At 47.8% G+C, this 19,268-nt stretch overlaps 2 protein-coding genes across 2 annotated transcripts in view; one reads left to right on the top strand and one right to left on the bottom strand.

The window, feature by feature from the left end:
* The window catches only part of LOC135536530 (amyloid beta precursor protein binding family B member 2-like), an 87,492-nt gene extending 85,630 nt beyond the window's left edge, over window positions 1-1,862 (bottom strand). Inside the window, 1 exon segment of the mRNA XM_064962836.1 lies at window positions 1,659-1,862. The gene's annotated coding sequence lies outside the window, so the exon portion shown is untranslated.
* A 438-nt stretch (window positions 1,863-2,300) lies between these two features.
* Window positions 2,301-19,268, top strand: part of LOC135536521 (serine/threonine-protein kinase pim-2-like) — a 21,536-nt gene continuing 4,568 nt past the window's right edge. The window contains exons 1-2 of the mRNA XM_064962830.1: window positions 2,301-2,810; window positions 18,230-18,633. Coding sequence (XP_064818902.1) covers window positions 2,723-2,810; window positions 18,230-18,633 — 492 coding nt within the window. The 5' untranslated portion in view covers window positions 2,301-2,722. The remainder of the gene's footprint in view (window positions 2,811-18,229; window positions 18,634-19,268) is intronic.

Below are 19,268 nucleotides of genomic sequence, written 5' to 3'. Positions count from 1 at the left end.
CAGGTAGGCGAGTCTACAAAATAAGAGTATTATAGATAACAGGAGGGTAGACTGTGCAGGTAGGCGAGTCTACAAAATAAGAGTATTATAGATAACAGGTGGGTAGACTGTGCAGGTAGGCGAGTCTACAAAATAAGAGTATTATAGATAACAGGTGGGTAGACTGTGCAGGTAGGCGAGTCTACAAAATAAGAGTATTGTAGCGACCCGCACAGACAGCTGTGTGTTATGTGTTAGGCTAGGAGGTGGTTGTGTTGTACTGACCAGTACTCAGTGTTCGCGGGGTCCGACATGTCAATCAACCTGCTATCTGCCAATCACGGGAATGCCTGGAATGTTCTGATGCCGGGCATCCTGGTGGTTGGCGGAGTGGCGTGGAGGGGGGTTGGGCAGGGGGGTGGAGCATTGGAAGTTAAGACCAGGTTCAGCTTTTTGTTCTCTCTCTCTTACGTCTGGGCTTCCCAAGAGAAGGTCACGATTGGCTTGTGGGTTATCTGTCATCTTTTTGGCGTGTGCTACGGCCCAAACAGTAGCCTGTGTAAAGTTGGTTTAATAAACCGTCAATTCGCAAACTCAAGCCTCTGTCTGGACAATTGTTCATTTATGATCTAGTCAGGTCATTACAGTATTATAGATAACAGGAGGGTAGACTGTGCAGCTGGGGCGAGTCTACAAAATAAGAGTATTATATATAAGAGGGTAATTTCTATGTGAATTTGTTCGGGTCGCCTCAAAACGTGACCTACTGCAGCTTTTAACCCAACACACAGCTGTGAATACCATCACAGAGTGGGGACATCAACAACACTGTAAACATCCCATGAAACACATTCCGGGGTAACAAGACAAGTAAGTAGCGGTAACAGGGTAGTCAGTAGACTCGTCTCCATCACGTCCCAAGACTCAACTCACATCCACAGAGTAGCGCTGCTCCCTATAGTCGTCAAGGCAATAGTCAATGGTGTCTGTGGTCTAACTAGCCTACAGTCCACCATCACACTGACAGGGCAACGGTGTAATAACAGCGCAATTACTACCGACACCGTGGAGAAGACTACCGACACCGTGGAGAAGACGACCTTAACGAACCTGACTACTACTCCGCTAGTTTAACCCACAACCGGCTGCGCACAGTGTTTGGCTCCACGGTTTGTTGCAAAGCACCGAGGTAAAAACCGTTTCAAGTGGGATATTCTACGGATATCCACCCTGAAACTGTCTTTATCTCGGGTTGCAAAGCACAGCCCTGTGAATGATTTCTACAACCGTGCAACTGTAGATAAAGGCTCACCAATTCCACACACAGTCTACAGTTCAATGTAGAGCTACACTATTGTCTGGAAAGAAACAAGAGAAAGTTGTTCATGGTTGAGACAGAGGTGGGGAGGTGGGAGAGAGACGTGCTCATCTGTCGTCGCAGGCCCTCGTCTCTTATCTCTTTCTTTTCTCTCCCCTCACCTCCTCCAGACTTTACAACACATTAAACCCCCCCAACTCAACCAAACACTGACGCGTTTGCCTAAAGGAATATGAAAAAAAGTTCGTAGCCTATTCACGCCAGAGACACGTAACTGTTTCTAGTCGTGTGCCCGTTATAACGGTGACACGCAACTCCTTTATTCAAGAGAAATGCATTCTGGACATTCCACATCACTCACCTCTTTCTTGAGTGTTCGCGTCCTCGCTGCGTTTATTTTGTTCTTCTCTTCTGTTCCTCTCCTCCCTTTCCAGATGACAGCTCCAGCGAGGTTCTCCGTGTCTGCGCAGCTACGGAAGCAAAACGCTCCAATCACAGCGCTAGCTTTAGTAACTAGTTGTCCCTCTTGCAAATGTACTGTGTTGTTACCATCTCTGTTATGGGGCTCCCCGAGTGGCGCAGCTGTCTAAGGCACTGCATCTCAGCACAGTGCCCTGGTTCTATTCCAGGCTGTATCACATCCGGCCGTGATTGGGAGGCGCACAATTGGCTCAGCATTGTCCGGGTTTGGCCGGTGGTAGGCTGTCTTCATAAATCATAATTTGTAAATAAAGGTTAAATTAAAAGGAGTGGCCGTCCTGCAAAGATGACTGCAAGAGCACAGCGCAGAATGCTCAATGAGGTGAAGAAGAATCCTAGAGTATCAGCTAAAGACTTACAGAAATCTCTGGAACATGCGGACATCTCTGTTGACGAGTCTACGATGCGTAAAACACTAAACAATAATGGTGTTCATCGGAGGACACCACGGAAGAAGCCACCGCTGTCCAAAAAAAAAAAAAAAGTCTGAAGATTGCAAAATTGCACCTGGATGTTCCACAGCGCTACTGTCAAAATACTCTGTGGACAGATTAAACTCAAATGAAGTTGTTTTGAAGGAACACACAACACTCTGTGTGGAGAGAAAAAAAGGCACAGCGCACCAATTCTTCCCAAAGATTATCAAGACATTTTGCAGGAGAATGTTGGGCTATCTGTCCGCCTGTTGAAGCTCGACAGAAGTTGGGTGATGCAACAGGAAACACAGAAGGAAATCAACAACAGAACGGCTTCAACAGAAGGACAATACGCCTTCTGGAGTGACCCAGTCCTGACCTCAACCCGACTGAGATGCTGTGGGACGACCTCAAGAGAGGCGTTCACACCAGACATCCTAAGAATTTGAACTGAAACAGTTTTGTCAAGAGGACATTCCTGTTGACTGTTGCTCTGGTCTGATCTGCAACTACAGAGAACGTTTGGTTGATGTTATTGCTGCCAAAGGAGGGTCAACCAGTCATTATATACAAGGGTTCACATACTTTTCCCACCCTGCACTGTGAATGTTTACACGGTGTGTTCCACAGAGACGTGAAAACGTATCATTTTGAGTGTGTTTTTTAGTTTAAGTAGACTATGTTTGTGGTAGGTGAGAATTGTCTGTTAATTGAATGATTAGAATATTCCGCCCTGAAACATATTGATCAGAATGTATGAAATCATAATCAATAAATGTGTAGTCCTAGTCAGAATTAGGGTGAAACAATGTCTTTATGGTGTTTTAAACACAGACTGTCTGAGCTCGGTGCCGACCTGACTAGAGATTTGGGAGAGAACGGGGAGTACGTCTCGAGGACAAGGTCACTATCTCTGTCGGCTGGGATGTGAGACAGACAGTGTAGCAGGACAAGGTCACTATCTCTGTCGGCTGGGTAGCGAGACAGACAGTGTAGCAGGACAAGGTCACTATCTCTGTCGGCTGGGTAGTGAGACAGTGTAGCAGGACAAGGTCACTATCTCTGTCGGCTGGGTAGTGAGACAGACAGTGTGTGTAGCAGGACAAGGTCACTATCTCTGTCGGCTGGGTAGTGAGACAGACAGTGTAGCAGGACAAGGTCACTATCTCTGTCGGCTGGGTAGTGAGACAGTGTAGCAGGACAAGGTCACTATCTCTGTCAGCTGGGTAGCGAGACAGACAGTGTAGCAGGACAAGGTCACTATCTCTGTCGGCTGGGTAGTGAGACAGTGTAGCAGGACAAGGTCACTATCTCTGTCGGCTGGGTAGTGAGACAGTGTAGCAGGACAAGGTCACTATCTCTGTCGGCTGGGTAGTGAGACAGTGTAGCAGGACAAGGTCACTATCTCTGTCGGCTGGGTAGTGAGACAGTGTAGCAGGACAAGGTCACTATCTCTGTCGGCTGGGTAGTGAGACAGTGTAGCAGGACAAGGTCACTATCTCTGTCGGCTGGGTAGTGAGACAGTGTAGCAGGACAAGGTCACTATCTCTGTCGGCTGGGTAGTGAGACAGTGTAGCAGGACAAGGTCACTATCTCTGTCAGCTGGGTAGTGAGACAGACAGTGTAGCAGGACATGTGTGTGCGTATGTTTGTGTGTGTATGTTTGTGCGTATGTTTGTGTGTATGTTTGTGTGTGTGTGTTTGTGTGTATGTGTGTGTGTATGTTTGTGTATGTTTGTGCGTATGTTTGTGTGTATGTGTGTGTATGTTTGTGCGTATGTTTGTGTGTGTGTGTGTATGTTTGTTCGTGCGTATGTTTGTGTATGTTTGTGTGTGCGTGTGTATGTTTGTGTGTATGTTTGTGTGTGTGTGTGTGTATGTTTGTGTATGTTTGTATGTGTGTGTGTATGTTTGTGCGTATGTTTGTGTGTATGTGTGTGTGTATGTGTGTGCGTATGTTTGTGTGTGTGTGTGTATGTTTGTGTGTATGTGTGGGCGTGAGAAGTCAGTATAAATGAATTGTTTTGTATTATTGATGCGTGATGTAGATCAGTACGCTCCCTACCTGCCACCCCAGGTAGCCTGGTGAGAACATTCCACCAAGTCCTCTCCGGTCTCCAGGCGCTATTATGACGTCACAATGAGGAGAGCGTCGTCGGCCGGCCGTGTTCTATCTCTCTTGTGACATCATCACATCACGCATTCTACAGGTCACGGCTTCATTCCACGGTGTTCTTCTGTAGGCTACTACCGGACAGAGAGACCTGGCCTCCGGAGGGTTGACTCTCTACTTACCATGGGCCCATGACAGCCTCTGTCTGTACGTCTGCAACACTGAGCTCTGAAACGATCAATGTGATGATCTAGTGATTAGGACTGTGATTTTGACCAGTTGATTAGCTACCATGGCATGTAGGTCAGTACGCTGCCTCACCACAGGGAAGGATCTAGGTGAGTATGATACTCGTAGAATTACATACGGAATTATATATAGAATTACATGTAGAATTACATATAGAATTACCCATAGAATTACATACGGAATTATATATAGAATTACATGTAGAATTAAATATAGAATTACATATAGAATTACATGTAGAATTAAATATAGAATTACATGTAGAATTACATGTAGAATTATATATAGAATTACATATAGAATTACATGTAGAATTAAATATAGAATTACATATAGAATTACATGTAGAATTACATATTGAATTACATATAGAATTACATATAGAATTACATATAGAATTACATGTAGAATTAAATATAGAATTACATATAGAATTAAATATAGAATTACATGTAGAATTACATATTGAATTACATATAGAATTACCCATAGAATTACATATAGAATTATATATAGAATTACCCATAGAATTACATATATAATTACATATAGAATTATATATAGAATTACACATGTAATTATATATAGAATTACATATAGAATTACATATAGAATTACATATAGAATTACTCATAGAATTACATATAGAATTACTCATAGAATTACATATAGAATTACATATAGAATTACTCATAGAATTACTATAGAATTACTCATAGAATTACTATAGAATTACTATAGAATTACATATAGAATTACATATAGAATTACTCATAGAATTACATATAGAATTACTCATAGAATTACTATAGAATTACATATAGAATTACCATATAGAATTACTATAGAATTACTCATAGAATTACTATAGAATTACTCATAGAATTACTATAGAATTACATATAGAATTACATATAGAATTATAATAGAATTACATGTAGAATTACATATAGAATTACTCATAGAATTATAATAGAATTACATGTAGAATTACACGTAGAATTATGTATAGAATTACATGTAGAATTACATGTAGAATTAAATATAGAATAACATATAGAATTACATATAGAATTACTCATAGAATTATAATAGAATTACATGTAGAATTACACGTAGAATTATGTATAGAATTACATGTAGAATTACTCATAGAATTATAATAGAATTACATGTAGAATTACATATAGAATTACTCATAGAATTACTCATAGAATTATAATAGAATTACATGTAGAATTACATATAGAATTACTCATAGAATTACTCATAGAATTATAATAGAATTATTATTATTATGGGATATATTATTGGGGGGGGTATATCCACACCATTCTGTTGTTGGGGGGGGTATATCCACACCATTCTGTTGTTGGGGGGGGGTATATCCACACCATTCTGTTGTGGGGGGGGTATATCCACACCATTCTGTTGTGGGGGGGGGGTATATCCACACCATTCTGTTGTTGGGGGGGGGGTATATCCACACCATTCTGTTGTTGGGGGGGTATATCCACACCATTCTGTTGTTGGGGGGGGGTATATCCACACCATTCTGTTGTTGGGGGGTATATCCACACCATTCCATTCTGTATATCCACACCATTTGTTGGGGGGGGTATATCCACACCATTCTGTTGTTAGAATTATATATCCACACCATTCTCATAGGGGGGGGTATATCCACACCATTCTGTTGTTGGGGGGGTATATCCACACCATTCTATTGTTGGGGGTATATCCACACCATTCTGTTGTTGGGGGGGTATATCCACACCATTCTGTTGTTGGGGGGGTATATCCACACCATTCTGTTGTTGGGGGGGGGTATATCCACAATTCTGTTGTTGGGGGGGGGGGGGTATATCCACACCATTCTGTTGTTGGGGGGGGTATATCCACACCATTCTGTTGTTGGGGGGTATATCCACACCATTCTGTTGTTGGGGGGGGTATATCCACACCATTCTGTTGTTGGGGGGTATATCCACACCATTCTGTTGTTGGGGGGTATATCCACACCATTCTGTTGTTGGGGGGGGTATATCCACACCATTCTGTTGTTGGGGGGGGGGTATATCCACACCATTCTGTTGTTGGGGGGGTATATCACACCATTCTGTTGTTGGGGGGTATATCCACACCATTCTGTTGTTGGGGGGGGGGTATATCCACACCATTCTGTTGTGGGGGTATATCCACACCATTCTGTTGTTGGGGGGTATATCCACACCATTCTGTTGTGGGGGGGGTATATCCACACCATTCTGTTGTTGGGGGGTATATCCACACCATTCTGTTGTTGGGGGGGGGGTATATCCACACCATTCTGTTGTTGGGGGGGGTATATCCACACCATTCTGTTGTTGGGGGTATATCCACACCATTCTGTTGTTGGGGGGGGGTATATCCACACCATTCTGTTGTGGGGGGGTATATCCACACCATTCTGTTGTTGGGGGGGTATATCCACACCATTCTGTTGTTGGGGGGGTATATCCACACCATTCTGTTGTTGGGGGTATATCCACACCATTCTGTTGGGGGGGGGGGTATATCCACACCATTCTGTTGGGGGGGGGGTATATCCACACCATTCTGTTGTTGGGGGGTATATACACCATTCTGTTGTGGGGGGGGTATATCCACACCATTCTGTTGTTGGGGGGGGTATATCCACACCATTCTGTTGTTGGGGGGTATATCCACACCATTCTGTTGTTAGGGGGGGGTATATCCACACCATTCTGTTGGGGGGGGGGGTATATCCACACCATTCTGTTGTTGGGGGGGGGTATATCCACACCATTCTGTTGTTGGGGGGTATATCCACACCATTCTGTTGTTGGGGGGGGGGTATATCCACACCATTCTGTTGTTGGGGGGGGGTATATCCACACCATTCTGTTGTTGGGGGTATATCCACACCATTCTGTTGTTGGGGGGTATATCCACACCATTCTGTTGGGGGGGTATATCCACACCATTCTGTTGTTGGGGGGGGGTATATCCACACCATTCTGTTGTTGGGGGGTATATCCACACCATTCTGTTGTTGGGGGGGGTATATCCACACCATTCTGTTGTTGGGGGGGGTATATCCACACCATTCTGTTGTTGGGGGGTATATCCACACCATTCTGTTGTTGGGGGGTATATCCACACCATTCTGTTGTTGGGGGGTATATCCACACCATTCTGTTGTGGGGGGGGTATATCCACACCATTCTGTTGTTGGGGGGGGGTATATCCACACCATTCTGTTGTTGGGGGGGGGGTATATCCACACCATTCTGTTGTTGGGGGGGTATATCCACACCATTCTGTTGTTGGGGGGGTATATCCACACCATTCTGTTGTTGGGGGGGGTATATCCACACCATTCTGTTGTTGGGGGTATATCCACACCATTCTGTTGTTGGGGGGGTATATCCACACCATTCTGTTGTTGGGGGGGGTATATCCACACCATTCTGTTGTTGGGGGGTATATCCACACCATTCTGTTGTTGGGGGGGGGTATATCCACACCATTCTGTTGTTGGGGGGGGGGTATATCCACACCATTCTGTTGTTGGGGGTATATCCACACCATTCTGTTGTTGGGGGGGTATATCCACACCATTCTGTTGTTGGGGGGGGTATATCCACACCATTCTGTTGTTGGGGGGGGTATATCCACACCATTCTGTTGTTGGGGGGGTATATCCACACCATTCTGTTGTTGGGGGGGGGGTATATCCACACCATTCTGTTGTTGGGGGGGGGGGTATATCCACACCATTCTGTTGTTGGGGGGGGGTATATCCACACCATTCTGTTGTTGGGGGGGTATATCCACACCATTCTGTTGTTGGGGGGTATATCCACACCATTCTGTTGTTGGGGGGGGGGGGTATATCCACACCATTCTGTTGTTGGGGGGGGTATATCCACACCATTCTGTTGTTGGGGGGGGTATATCCACACCATTCTGTTGTTGGGGGGGGGTATATCCACACCATTCTGTTGTTGGGGGGTATATCCACACCATTCTGTTGTTGGGGGGTATATCCACACCATTCTGTTGTTGGGGGGGGGGGTATATCCACACCATTCTGTTGTTGGGGGGTATATCCACACCATTCTGTTGTTAGGGGGGGGTATATCCACACCATTCTGTTGTTGGGGGGGGGGGTATATCCACACCATTCTGTTGTTGGGGGGGTATATCCACACCATTCTGTTGTTGGGGGGGGGGGGGTATATCCACACCATTCTGTTGTTAGGGGGGGGGTATATCCACACCATTCTGTTGTTGGGGGGTATATCCACACCATTCTGTTGTTGGGGGGTATATCCACACCATTCTGTTGTTGGGGGGGGGTATATCCACACCATTCTGTTGTTGGGGGGTATATCCACACCATTCTGTTGTTGGGGGGGGTATATCCACACCATTCTGTTGTTGGGGGGGTATATCCACACCATTCTGTTGTTGGGGGGGGTATATCCACACCATTCTGTTGTTGGGGGGGGGTATATCCACACCATTCTGTTGTTGGGGGGGTATATCCACACCATTCTGTTGTTGGGGGTATATCCACACCATTCTGTTGGGGGTATATCCACACCATTCTGTTGTTGGGGGGTATATCCACACCATTCTGTTGTTGGGGGGTATATCCACACCATTCTGTTGTTGGGGTATATCCACACCATTCTGGTTGGGGGTATATCCACACCATTCTGTTGTTGGGGGGTATATCCACACCATTCTGTTGTTGGGGGGGGGTATATCCACACCATTCTGTTGTTGGGGGGTATATCCACACCATTCTGTTGTTGGGGGGTATATCCACACCATTCTGTTGTTGGGGGTATATCCACACCATTCTGTTGTTGGGGGGTATATCCACACCATTCTGTTGTTGGGGGGGGGGGGTATATCCACACCATTCTGTTGGGGGGGTATATCCACACCATTCTGTTGTTGGGGGGGTATATCCACACCATTCTGTTGTTGGGGGGTATATCCACACCATTCTGTTGGGGGGGGTATATCCACACCATTCTGTTGTTGGGGGGGTATATCCACACCATTCTGTTGTTGGGGGGGGGTATATCCACACCATTCTGTTGTTGGGGGGTATATCCACACCATTCTGTTGTTGGGGGGGGTATATCCACACCATTCTGTTGGGGGGGTATATCCACACCATTCTGTTGTTGGGGGGGGGTATATCCACACCATTCTGTTGTTGGGGGGGTATATCCACACCATTCTGTTGGGGGGGGGTATATCCACACCATTCTGTTGGGGGGTATATCCACACCATTCTGTTGTTGGGGGGGGTATATCCACACCATTCTGTTGTTGGGGGGTATATCCACACCATTCTGTTGTTGGGGGTATATCCACACCATTCTGTTGTTGGGGGGTATATCCACACCATTCTGTTGTTGGGGGGGGGGGTATATCCACACCATTCTGTTGTTGGGGGGTATATCCACACCATTCTGTTGTTGGGGGGGGGGGGGTATATCCACACCATTCTGTTGTTGGGGGGTATATCCACACCATTCTGTTGTTGGGGGGGGTATATCCACACCATTCTGTTGTTGGGGGGTATATCCACACCATTCTGTTGTTGGGGGGGGGTATATCCACACCATTCTGTTGTTGGGGGGGTATATCCACACCATTCTGTTGTTGGGGGGGGGTATATCCACACCATTCTGTTGTTGGGGGTATATCCACACCATTCTGTTGTTGGGGGGTATATCCACACCATTCTGTTGTTGGGGGTATATCCACACCATTCTGTTGTTGGGGGGGTATATCCACACCATTCTGTTGGGGGGGGGTATATCCACACCATTCTGTTGTTGGGGGGGGTATATCCACACCATTCTGTTGTTGGGGGGGGGTATATCCACACCATTCTGTTGTTGGGGGGGTATATCCACACCATTCTGTTGTTGGGGGGTATATCCACACCATTCTGTTGTTGGGGGGGTATATCCACACCATTCTGTTGTTGGGGGGGGTATATCCACACCATTCTGTTGTTGGGGGGGTATATCCACACCATTCTGTTGTTGGGGGGGTATATCCACACCATTCTGTTGTTGGGGGGTATATCCACACCATTCTGTTGTTGGGGGGTATATCCACACCATTCTGTTGTTGGGGGGTATATCCACACCATTCTGTTGTTGGGGGGTATATCCACACCATTCTGTTGTTGGGGGGTATATCCACACCATTCTGTTGGGGGGGTATATCCACACCATTCTGTTGGGGGGGGGTATATCCACACCATTCTGTTGTTGGGGGGGTATATCCACACCATTCTGTTGTTGGGGGGTATATCCACACCATTCTGTTGTTGGGGGGTATATCCACACCATTCTGTTGTTGGGGGGGGTATATCCACACCATTCTGTTGTTGGGGGGGGGTATATCCACACCATTCTGTTGTTGGGGGGGTATATCCACACCATTCTGTTGTTGGGGGGGGGTATATCCACACCATTCTGTTGTTGGGGGGTATATCCACACCATTCTGTTGTTGGGGGGGGTATATCCACACCATTCTGTTGTTGGGGGGGGGTATATCCACACCATTCTGTTGTTGGGGGGGGGTATATCCACACCATTCTGTTGTTGGGGGGTATATCCACACCATTCTGTTGTTGGGGGGGTATATCCACACCATTCTGTTGTTGGGGGGGGGGTATATCCACACCATTCTGTTGTTGGGGGGTATATCCACACCATTCTGTTGTTGGGGGGTATATCCACACCATTCTGTTGTTGGGGGGTATATCCACACCATTCTGTTGTTGGGGGGGGTATATCCACACCATTCTGTTGTTGGGGGGGTATATCCACACCATTCTGTTGTTGGGGGGGGTATATCCACACCATTCTGTTGTTGGGGGGGGGGGGGGTATATCCACACCATTCTGTTGTTGGGGGGGGGGTATATCCACACCATTCTGTTGTTGGGGGGGGGGTATATCCACACCATTCTGTTGTTGGGGGGGGTATATCCACACCATTCTGTTGTTGGGGGGTATATCCACACCATTCTGTTGTTGGGGGGGGGGTATATCCACACCATTCTGTTGTTGGGGGGGGGTATATCCACACCATTCTGTTGTTGGGGGGGGGTATATCCACACCATTCTGTTGTTGGGGGTATATCCACACCATTCTGTTGTTGGGGGGGGTATATCCACACCATTCTGTTGTTGGGGGGGGGGTATATCCACACCATTCTGTTGTTGGGGGGGTATATCCACACCATTCTGTTGTTGGGGGTATATCCACACCATTCTGTTGTTGGGGGGGTATATCCACACCATTCTGTTGTTGGGGGGGGGGTATATCCACACCATTCTGTTGTTGGGGGGGGGTATATCCACACCATTCTGTTGTTGGGGGGTATATCCACACCATTCTGTTGTGGGGGGGGGTATATCCACACCATTCTGTTGTTGGGGGGGGTATATCCACACCATTCTGTTGTTGGGGGGGTATATCCACACCATTCTGTTGTTGGGGGGTATATCCACACCATTCTGTTGTTGGGGGGGGGTATATCCACACCATTCTGTTGTTGGGGGGGGTATATCCACACCATTCTGTTGTTGGGGGGGGTATATCCACACCATTCTGTTGTTGGGGGGGTATATCCACACCATTCTGTTGTTGGGGGGTATATCCACACCATTCTGTTGTTGGGGGTATATCCACACCATTCTGTTGGGGGGGGGGTATATCCACACCATTCTGTTGTTGGGGGGGGTATATCCACACCATTCTGTTGTGGGGGGGTATATCCACACCATTCTGTTGGGGGGTATATCCACACCATTCTGTTGTTGGGGGGTATATCCACACCATTCTGTTGTTGGGGGGGGGGGTATATCCACACCATTCTGTTGTTGGGGGGGGGTATATCCACACCATTCTGTTGTTGGGGGGGGGGTATATCCACACCATTCTGTTGTTGGGGGGTATATCCACACCATTCTGTTGTTGGGGGGGTATATCCACACCATTCTGTTGTTGGGGGGGTATATCCACACCATTCTGTTGTTGGGGGGTATATCCACACCATTCTGTTGTTGGGGGGGGGTATATCCACACCATTCTGTTGTTGGGGGGGGGGGTATATCCACACCATTCTGTTGTTGGGGGGGGGTATATCCACACCATTCTGTTGTTGGGGGGGGGGGGTATATCCACACCATTCTGTTGTTGGGGGGGGTATATCCACACCATTCTGTTGTTGGGGGGGGGTATATCCACACCATTCTGTTGTTGGGGGGGTATATCCACACCATTCTGTTGTTGGGGGGTATATCCACACCATTCTGTTGTTGGGGGGGGGGGGGGGGGGTATATCCACACCATTCTGTTGTTGGGGGTATATCCACACCATTCTGTTGTTGGGGGGGGGGTATATCCACACCATTCTGTTGTTGGGGGGTATATCCACACCATTCTGTTGTTGGGGGGGGGTATATCCACACCATTCTGTTGTTGGGGGGTATATCCACACCATTCTGTTGTTGGGGGTATATCCACACCATTCTGTTGTGGGGGGGGTATATCCACACCATTCTGTTGTTGGGGGGGTATATCCACACCATTCTGTTGTTGGGGGGGTATATCCACACCATTCTGTTGTTGGGGGGTATATCCACACCATTCTGTTGTTGGGGGGGGTATATCCACACCATTCTGTTGTTGGGGGGTATATCCACACCATTCTGTTGTTGGGGGGGTATATCCACACCATTCTGTTGTTGGGGGGGTATATCCACACCATTCTGGGGGGGTATATCCACACCATTCTGTTGTTGGGGGGGGTATATCCACACCATTCTGTTGTTGGGGGGGTATATCCACACCATTCTGTTGTTGGGGGGGGGTATATCCACACCATTCTGTTGTTGGGGTATCCACACATTCTGTTGTTGGGGGGGGTATATCCACACCATTCTGTTGTTGGGGGGGGGTATATCCACACCATTCTGTTGTGGGGGGGGGGTATATCCACACCATTCTGTTGTTGGGGGGGGTATATCCACACCATTCTGTTGTTGGGGGGGGGGGTATATCCACACCATTCTGTTGTTGGGGGGGTATATCCACACCATTCTGTTGTTTGGGGGTATATCCACACCATTCTGTTGTTGGGGGGGGGTATATCCACACCATTCTGTTGTTGGGGGGGTATATCCACACCATTCTGTTGTTGGGGGGTATCCACACCATTCTGTTGTTGGGGGGTATATCCACACCATTCTGTTGTTGGGGGGGGGGGTATATCCACACCATTCTGTTGTTGGGGGGGGGTATATCCACACCATTCTGTTGTTGGGGGGGGTATATCCACACCATTCTGTTGTTGGGGGTATATCCACACCATTCTGTTGTTGGGGGGGGGTATATCCACACCATTCTGTTGTTGGGGGTATATCCACACCATTCTGTTGTTGGGGGGGGGGTATATCCACACCATTCTGTTGTTGGGGGGTATATCCACACCATTCTGTTGTTGGGGGGGGGTATATCCACACCATTCTGTTGTTGGGGGGGGGGGGTATATCCACACCATTCTGTTGTTGGGGGGGGGTATATCCACACCATTCTGTTGTTGGGGGGGGTATATCCACACCATTCTGTTGTTGGGGGGTATATCCACACCATTCTGTTGGGGGGGTATATCCACACCATTCTGTTGTTGGGGGGTATATCCACACCATTCTGTTGTTGGGGGGGGGGGGGTATATCCACACCATTCTGTTGTTGGGGGGGGGGGTATATCCACACCATTCTGTTGTTGGGGGGTATATCCACACCATTCTGTTGTTGGGGGGGGTATATCCACACCATTCTGTTGTTGGGGGGGGGGTATATCCACACCATTCTGTTGTTGGGGGGGTATATCCACACCATTCTGTTGTTGGGGGTATATCCACACCATTCTGTTGTTGGGGGGGGGGGTATATCCACACCATTCTGTTGTTGGGGGGGGGGGTATATCCACACCATTCTGTTGTTGGGGGGTATATCCACACCATTCTGTTGTTGGGGGGGTATATCCACACCATTCTGTTGTTGGGGGGTATATCCACACCATTCTGTTGTTGGGGGGTATATCCACACCATTCTGTTGGGGGGGGTATATCCACACCATTCTGTTGTTGGGGGGTATATCCACACCATTCTGTTGTTGGGGGGGTATATCCACACCATTCTGTTGTTGGGGGTATATCCACACCATTCTGTTGTTGGGGGGGTATATCCACACCATTCTGTTGTTGGGGGGGGGTATATCCACACCATTCTGTTGTTGGGGGGTATATCCACACCATTCTGTTGTTGGGGGGGGGGTATATCCACACCATTCTGTTGTTGGGGGGGTATATCCACACCATTCTGTTGTTGGGGGGGTATATCCACACCATTCTGTTGTTAGGGGGGGGGGTATATCCACACCATTCTGTTGGGGGGTATATCCACACCATTCTGTTGTTGGGGGGGGGGTATATCCACACCATTCTGTTGTTGGGGGGGGGGTATATCCACACCATTCTGTTGTTGGGGGGGTATATCCACACCATTCTGTTGTTGGGGGGGGGGTATATCCACACCATTCTGTTGGGGGGGGGGGGGGTATATCCACACCATTCTGTTGTTGGGGGGGTATATCCACACCATTCTGTTGTTGGGGGGGGTATATCCACACCATTCTGTTGTTGGGGGGGTATATCCACACCATTCTGTTGTTGGGGGGGTATATCCACACCATTCTGTTGTTGGGGGTATATCCACACCATTCTGTTGTTGGGGGGGTATATCCACACCATTCTGTTGTTGGGGGGGTATATCCACACCATTCTGTTGTTGGGGGGGTATATCCACACCATTCTGTTGTTGGGGGGGGGGTATATCCACACCATTCTGTTGTTGGGGGGGTATATCCACACCATTCTGTTGTTGGGGGTATATCCACACCATTCTGTTGTTGGGGGGGTATATCCACACCATTCTGTTGTTGGGGGGGGGTATATCCACACCATTCTGTTGTTGGGGGGTATATCCACACCATTCTGTTGTGGGGGGGTATATCCACACCATTCTGTTGTTGGGGGGGTATATCCACACCATTCTGTTGTTGGGGGGGTATATCCACACCATTCTGTTGTTGGGGGGGGTATATCCACACCATTCTGTTGTTGGGGGTATATCCACACCATTCTGTTGTTGGGGGGGTATATCCACACCATTCTGTTGTTGGGGGGGGGGTATATCCACACCATTCTGTTGTTGGGGGGGGGGGTATATCCACACCATTCTGTTGTTGGGGGGGGGTATATCCACACCATTCTGTTGTTGGGGGGGGGTATATCCACACCATTCTGTTGTTGGGGGGTATATGTCTGTTGGGGGGTATATCCACACCATTCTGTTGTTGGGGGGTATATCCACACCATTCTGTTGTTGGGGGTATATCCACACCATTCTGTTGTTGGGGGGGTATATCCACACCATTCTGTTGTTGGGGGGTATATCCACACCATTCTGTTGTTGGGGGGTATATCCACACCATTCTGTTGTTGGGGGTTGTTGGGGGGGGTATATCCACACCATTCTGTTGTTGGGGGGTATATCCACACCATTCTGTTGTTGTTGGGGGTATATCCACACCATTCTGTTGTTGGGGGGTATATCCACACCATTCTGTTGTTGGGGGGGGGGGGTATATCCACACCATTCTGTTGTTGGGGGGTATATCCACACCATTCTGTTGTTGGGGGGGGTATATCCACACCATTCTGTTGTTGGGGGGGGGTATATCCACACCATTCTGTTGTTGGGGGGGGGGTATATCCACACCATTCTGTTGTTGGGGGTATATCCACACCATTCTGTTGTTGGGGGGTATATCCACACCATTCTGTTGTTGGGGGTATATCCACACCATTCTGTTGTTGGGGGTATATCCACACCATTCTGTTGTTGGGGGGGGGTATATCCACACCATTCTGTTGTTGGGGGGGGGTATATCCACACCATTCTGTTGTTGGGGGGGGGGTATATCCACACCATTCTGTTGTTGGGGGGTATATCCACACCATTCTGTTGTTGGGGGGTATATCCACACCATTCTGTTGTTGGGGGGGGTATATCCACACCATTCTGTTGTTGTCTGGGGGGTATATCCACACCATTCTGTTGTTGGGGGGGGGTATATCCACACCATTCTGTTGTTGGGGGGTATATCCACACCATTCTGTTGTTGGGGGGTATATCCACACCATTCTGTTGTTGGGGGGGTATATCCACACCATTCTGTTGTTGGGGGGTATATCCACACCATTCTGTTGTGGGGGGGGGTATATCCACACCATTCTGTTGTTGGGGGTATATCCACACCATTCTGTTGTTGGGGGTATATCCACACCATTCTGTTGTTGGGGGGGGGTATATCCACACCATTCTGTTGTTGGGGGGGGTATATCCACACCATTCTGTTGTTGGGGGTATATCCACACCATTCTGTTGTTAAGGGGGGGGGTATATCCACACCATTCTGTTGTTGGGGGGGGGGTATATCCACACCATTCTGTTGTTGGGGGGGGGTATATCCACACCATTCTGTTGTTGGGTATATCCACACCATTCTGTTGTTGGGGGGTATATCCACACCATTCTGTTGTTGGGGGGGTATATCCACACCATTCTGTTGTTGGGGGGTATATCCACACCATTCTGGTCTGTTGGGGGGTATATCCACACCATTCTGTTGTTGGGGGGTATATCCACACCATTCTGTTGTTGGGGGGTATATCCACACCATTCTGTTGTTGGGGGGGTATATCCACACCATTCTGTTGTTGGGGGGGGGTATATCCACACCATTCTGTTGTTGGGGGGGGTATATCCACACCATTCTGTTGTGGGGGGGTATATCCACACCATTCTGTTGTTGGGGGGGGTATATCCACACCATTCTGTTGTTGGGGGGGTATATCCACACCATTCTGTTGTTGGGGGGTATATCCACACCATGGGGGGTATATCCACACCATTCTGTTGTTGTATATCCACACCATTCTGTTGGGGGTATATCCACACCATTCTGTTGTTGGGGGGGTATATCCACACCATTCTGTTGTTGGGGGTATATCCACACCATTCTGTTGTTGGGGGGTATATCCACACCATTCTGTTGTTGGGGGGGGGGGTATATCCACACCATTCTGTTGTTGGGGGGGTATATCCACACCATTCTGTTGTTGGGGGGGGGTATATCCACACCATTCTGTTGTTGGGGGTATATCCACACCATTCTGTTGTTGGGGGGGGGGTATATCCACACCATTCCAACACAGAGAAGTTGCTTTTAACTTAACACTTATTAACTTGAAGTGATGCTCCAGAACTTTTGTATAATTTCAGAAAGTAGGTTTGCAAAACTGGGTTATCGAAAATTGTGCACTACCTAATCCGTACGATATGTTACGTCTGGCAATTATAAATGTTTTTTTATTATAATTGTTTGTTTTTTTGCAATTCGTATGATATGTTACAAATTGTGATATACATACAATATGTTACGACTGCATCTTTAATTACCCGGACTGCATCTTTAATTACCCCCCTCAGACACCCACACCAGCCCTCTGGCCAATGAGGGAGGGGCGAACGAGGGACTCAGCCGACTCACCCTGAGGGATGAGAGAGCAGAGAGGAGGCGGAGGAGGAGGAAGAGCTCAGAGAGGAGTACGGGAGGAAGAGGAGAGAGGAAGAGGAGGGGGAAGAGCTACGAGAGGAGTACGGGAGGAAGAGGAGAGAGGAAGAGGAGGGGGAGGAGTCAGAAGGAAGAGGAGGAGGGGAATCTGTCCTTGGAGAGTAGCACCACGCTGATCGACACGTTACAGCCCCCACAATGCAACAGTAGAGAGCCAAGTCGTGATCCAGTTGCAGAGAGGTTTGTACAGCTGGGTTGTCTTGGAGACGGAGGCTACGGGACCGTCTACGCTGGGTACCGCAGAGAAGACAACCTACCTGTGAGAAGAGTTCAATAAACACACACACACTTGTTTTGTCCATTGGAGTTACAGTATTATTAGTCAATGATTGTGTGTGTGTGTGTGTGTGTGTGTGTGTGTGTGTGTGTGTCTCTCTGTGTGTGTGTGTGTGTCTCTGTGTGTGTGTGTGTGTGTGTGTGTGTGTGTCTCTGTGTGCGTGTCTCTGTGTGTGTGTTGTGTGTGTGTGTCTCTGTGTGTGTGTGTGTGTGTGTGTGTGTGTGTGTGTGTGTGTGTCTGTGTGTGTGTGTGTGTCTGTGTGTGTGTGTCTGTGTGTGTGTCTCTGTGTGTGTGTGTGTCTGTGTGTGTGTGTGTGTGTGTGTGTGTGTGTGTGTGTGTGTGTCTCTGTGTGTGTGTGTGTCTCTGTGTGTGTGTGTGTCTCTGTGTGTGTGTGTCTGTGTGTGTCTCTCTGTGTGTGTGTGTCTCTCTGTGTGTGTGTGTGTGTCTCTCTGTGTGTGTGTGTGTGTGTGTGTCTCTGTGTGTGTGTGTGTGTCTCTGTGTGTGTGTGTGTGTGTGTGTGTGTGTGTGTGTGTGTGTGTGTGTGTGTGTGTGTGTGTGTGTGTGTGTGTGTGTGTGTGTGTGTGTGTGTGTGTGTGTGTGTGTGTGTGTTTGTGTGT

The sequence above is a fragment of the Oncorhynchus masou genome, unplaced genomic scaffold (genome assembly GCF_036934945.1).
Source record: "Oncorhynchus masou masou isolate Uvic2021 unplaced genomic scaffold, UVic_Omas_1.1 unplaced_scaffold_628, whole genome shotgun sequence".
Classification (NCBI taxonomy): domain Eukaryota; kingdom Metazoa; phylum Chordata; class Actinopteri; order Salmoniformes; family Salmonidae; genus Oncorhynchus; species Oncorhynchus masou.
The sequence above is the reverse complement of the archived record's forward strand: the minus strand, read 5'-3'. Positions and strand labels throughout refer to the sequence as shown.